The following is a 4,701-nucleotide window of genomic DNA, read 5'->3' as shown; positions in this document are numbered from 1 at the left end:
GAGATTACCGGCGTTATTCGTCATATGAGATGTGTGGCACCCGAATCCACATACCACCGATTATCGGGGTTTGGAAGAGTCATCGTAGAGAATGACAACGTCAAGTCCATTGGAGTCATGGGCTACCCATAAATGGGTTATGTTGCATATGCTTGTTTGTGGTTTGGGTTGACTAAAGATTGACCTCTGTTGTTGGACCGGAAATGGAGTAGAAGGCCTGGCCCATGCGGCTTGCTGAGCCCACTGCTAAAAACTTGCCTAAAGTTGCTGCTGAGTTAGGCATGGCTGGTTGGGGTTAGTGGTCTGGGCTAGGGCTAGCTGTTGTTAATGGGATTGACCACGCCCTCTGCCTTTTCCCTTAGGTTTGCCACCTCGCCCTTTGTTTCCACGTCCACTGCCATCACCAACCCTGCCTTGCTGCTGTTGGGTGGTTGTCGCGGTGGTGATGGTGGTGTTGTTCGTTTGCGTAACAAACGCTTGTCCGAAGTAGTCTTTTGCAGATTTTTGAGACTCTTCTAACAAAATTCTTGATCTTGCTTCATCAAATCCCGGAAGAGGCCGAATCTGAGTGACGGATTGAGCCACTCCATCATTAGTCTGAGTTAATTAAACCTACACAAAGACGTAAAACCAAAGTTCTCTCACACACGGGTTGACCAACGTTATTTAGTTGTTCTTTGAGTTCCTTCAATTTCTGGCAATAAGAAGACACATCTGGAAAATTCTCAACAAAAAGATTGTTAAATTAATTCTCAAGATAAATAGCACGAATTTCACAGTTATCTTGAATAATATTAGCGAGCCTTGCGACGAGACGCGGACAATCTCCATGCTGCAGTTCCCCCTGTTCCGTTCCCGGGTTGGGTTAGGGGAACATCCGAGCGATTGCCTTCGCGGATCAAAACGCGCTCACAATGCGCACAATAAGAATTAGACCAATAGAGACTTCATAAGGGACCATTTTAGCTGCAGATTATAATGCTCCTAGAAAGGCATATTTCGAATATAGAGGAGTGAAAGTTCCCGACACTACTAGAAACAGTCAATCAACGACAGAAAAAATCCGTCGGAAAACCCTGAAATTCCGTCGGAAAGCATTGTCGGAAGACCCTTTGTAGGTATTTTGCGATATTCCGTCGGAAAGGTCGATTCCGATGGAATTTCCGACGGATTTTGTTCTGTCGGCGCTTTTGTTGACTTTCAGTGTAAATCCGTCGCAACGTTCCGACGGAATTTTCCGTCGGAGTGGGATATTTTCCGATGGAAAATTCCGTCGATGGGGTAGATGTTCCGACGGAATATTCCGTCGGAGGCGGTATTTTTCGACGGAAAATTCCGTCGGAAAAAAAATAAAAAAAAGCCCCACCCCACCCCCCACCACCAGCCCACCCGGCCCCCTGCCCCCCTACCCTCAACCTCAGACCACCACCCACAATACCCCCACAACCCAGATCCCCACCACTAGCCCACCCCCTACCCCCTTACCCCCCCTACCCAGCCCCACCACCACCAGCCCACCCCAGCCCACCACCAGCCCCCTACCCTCCTAACTTACCCAGATCCCCACCCCCCACCCAAACCACTCTTCCTGTCCAGACCACCCACACCCAGCCCCACCCTCACGCACACCCAGCCCCACCCTCACCCACACCCAGCCCCACGCTCACGCACACCCACACACACCCAGCCCCACGGCTCACCAACCCACCACCCCACTAATAACCCCAAACCCACCAACCCACCACTAACCCATACCACATACCCACCACCCCACCAATAACCCTGACCCACAACTAACCCACCCAGACCCACCACCACCCTACCTAACCATAACCCACACCACAGAACCACCCTACCCCACCCTAGCTAATCCAGACGGTAAAAATTAAAAAAAAAACGAAAAGTATTGAAAAAAAATACAGATCCGAAAATAAATTGAAAAAAAATCGTATTTTATACAAATTAGAGCAGACGAACGAATACAAATCTGAACAAAAATTATATTCAAACCAGATCTATGCAAGTTAATAATACAAAAAACAGAATACAAATCGGAAATCTACAAAAATGAATAAAATTCCTCTGACGAATGAACATGTTGTTGATGGCTCAAATTTTGGCTGGAATTGCTGAGATTTGGCTCGAGTTGCTCGGATTTTCGCTCGAAGTTGCTTGAACTAGCATGAGAGGAGGGAGATCGAATTAAAAATATTGATTTTTTGTGATTTTCGTTGATGGAAAAAGAAGGGGAAAGAGAAGAGGAAAGAGAGGCGCACAGGAGAGAGAAAGAGAAATGAGGGAGGAGAAAGAGGCGCACAGGAGAAAGAAAGAGAAATGAGGGAGGAGAGAGGCGTTGTGGGTTTTTTTTAGGGTTTTTTTTTTATTTTTTATTATTAGTGTTTGTAGGGTTTTTTTTTTTATTATGTAAATATTTTCCGACGGAAAATTCCGTCATAAACTTCCGACGGATTTAATTTCCGCCGGAAAATAGATGTTCCGAAAATCTCCGAGGGATTTTATTTCCGTCGAAACATTACTGTTCCGACGGAATAATCCCTCGGAAATTTCCGACGGATTTTATTTCCGTCGAAATATTATGTTTTTGACGGAATATTCCGTCGGAAAACCCATAAATTCCAACGGATTTGTATTCCGTAGGAAATCTGTCGTAAATTTCCGACAGATTTTAATTCTGTCGGAACTTTCCGACAGATTTCATGTCCGTCGGAACTGGTCCGTCGTAAATTGGCCTATTTCTAGTAGTGCAAAAATCAACGAGTTGATCATATCCTTCTATGAACCGTACGAGCACGACCTCTGTCATCCCCCACCGCGCTTACGGCTCTATACACCAACCAAACTTGCGGAGGTCCCAGGTCCTTTATATTCCTCGGTAAGCGAACCTTAAGAGCATGGGGGACGGTATCTGCTTTTGACTGATGGAAAGCATCTCTCTTTTGTCCCTCCTGACCAAACTCGAAAAATAGAATTCAATGAACTATTGAAGTTATCAGTGTGATTGATCAGACAAGTACCAAGGTGCTTCTTAAATCTGCAGAAATTGTATTATAGATCCACTTTTTCACAATCGAGTCAAGGCGGTTCCACTGCACCGTTGTGAGGTCCGTAGGACGAGGAGATTTAGGATTTATATGGTCGATAACATTGCAAGAATGACAATGAATCTCGAAAAGCTCAACCCAACTACCATAATTCCCTTTGTCACGATCAAGAATTTCGGGAACTTCGTTCTTGACGTTGCTAATGGCGTTAGCTGGGTGGTAGTCATTAGAGGTAGGAGGAGGAGGTTGTTTTGGTTGTTCATCATCACCGCCAGCCATTGTTAATTAAACAAGTAAAAACCAATTTATGAAGTATGTAGGCTCCACCAAAGAAATTAGAAAAAGAATTATCATGTGGCAAAGCTAGAACAAATCACCAGAAATTGATGTTTGTAGGATGTTGTGGTAGTGCATGCAATTACCACGTAAGAGTAGAAGACAAGAAAAGCGGAAGAGAGGAAAAGGTCATATCTTTTTAGGAAAATTGTGGAACCCTAAAAAAAGCTAGGCTATGATACCATGTTCGGTTGTGAAACTCTGTAATCGGAGAGAATTCCATTGATCAATATTTATAGGGATTACAATATGTACGACAGTCCTAACTATGTTAGGAAACTTGTCAAGATATGATAATATTTACATTAAATATATCCTAAACCTATGAGGAGAATATCTCAATAATATTCTCTATCAGGGTTTATGTGTTGATTTTTCATGATTTAAAGGGTTTAAACATGTTTACTAAGCTAACCAATAATTCTACGATTTCATGATGGTAAAGCTTGCAATTTTATATTTCATATAAATTTTCAGATTATATACTTTGCAAAATTTGGGTTTTATGTTCATTGTTTGAAGGATTTTAAGATTTTCATGTGTAGAATACTACTACAACTATTATACTATATTTCTACATTATCAAAGTTCAAAACTCATGTTTTATATACACTAATTTCCAGATTTTATATAATCTGATTTTTCTTGTTATAAGGTCCAAGATAAGGGTCCAAAGTGTTTCTACATGTTTTAATAAGCTTACAAAACTATATTACAAGTATGGGTTTCATTAATTTCAAATTATGTTGCTAAAGTAAAATTTCAGCTTGTTTAAGTAAGTTAAACATGCTGGAATTCTATATTCAGAGGTGTATTTTGGTGAATTTTCGATCTAAACTCATAGTTCTACTTTTAAACTATTAGCTCATGTGTTTGGAAGGCTTAAAATTGTTGTTTTAATGATTTTTCAAAGCTTTCAAAGGCCTCTAGTATTGCTGTAATTTTGTGGCTTGTATATTGATTAAATTTTTGGTTACTTGGCTTAGGAGGAGATTTCGTAGAAGGTGAATTTTAAGGGATAAAGTGGCCACTCGCTCCGTTTACTCAAGGTACGTACAAGTTACGGAAATCCTTGATCTCTAGGAGCACGTTTAAGGAGTTGTAAGAATCTAATATCATGTATAGGGGACTACTTGATTGTGGATTGTTTGGTTATGAATTGAATAATTTATATGCTTGTGTTTGAGAAGCATGTCTTAATATATGGAGATGTTGTCGGTTCTCTAAATAATCAAGCATTGCATGATTGATTAAAGGAGTTGGAATTGATGATTTAGGTGGAATTAATTTTTAATTATTCCAC

At 41.3% G+C, this 4,701-nt stretch overlaps 1 protein-coding gene across 1 annotated transcript; it reads right to left on the bottom strand.

The window, feature by feature from the left end:
- Nucleotides 1–324: 324 nt before the first annotated feature.
- LOC110734886 lies at nucleotides 325–3,341 on the bottom strand. The gene is made up of 3 exons (XM_021915014.1): nucleotides 3,036–3,341; nucleotides 2,802–2,966; nucleotides 325–597 (listed from the first exon to the last, which is right to left on the bottom strand). Exons 1-3 carry the CDS (start codon nucleotides 3,339–3,341, stop codon nucleotides 325–327), a joined length of 744 nt encoding a protein of 247 aa, XP_021770706.1.
- Nucleotides 3,342–4,701: the final 1,360 nt, after the last annotated feature.

The sequence above is a fragment of the Chenopodium quinoa genome, unplaced genomic scaffold, assembly GCF_001683475.1.
Source record: "Chenopodium quinoa cultivar QQ74 unplaced genomic scaffold, ASM168347v1, whole genome shotgun sequence".
NCBI lineage: Eukaryota > Viridiplantae > Streptophyta > Magnoliopsida > Caryophyllales > Amaranthaceae > Chenopodium > Chenopodium quinoa.
This window is presented reverse-complemented; position numbering and strand designations above follow the sequence as displayed.

Bases quoted from the DNA above. Each gene is read 5' to 3' on its own strand.
- LOC110734886 (XM_021915014.1), bottom strand. From the start codon at position 3,341: ATGGCTGGCGGTGATGATGAACAACCAAAACAACCTCCTCCTCCTACC. The intron at 2,967-3,035 runs GTACTTGTCTGA...GAGTTTGGTCAG, and splicing joins CAGATTTAAGAAGCACCTTG to GAGGGACAAAAGAGAGATGC. The intron at 598-2,801 runs GTTCATAGAAGG...TAATTAACTCAG, and splicing joins ACAGAGGTCGTGCTCGTACG to ACTAATGATGGAGTGGCTCA.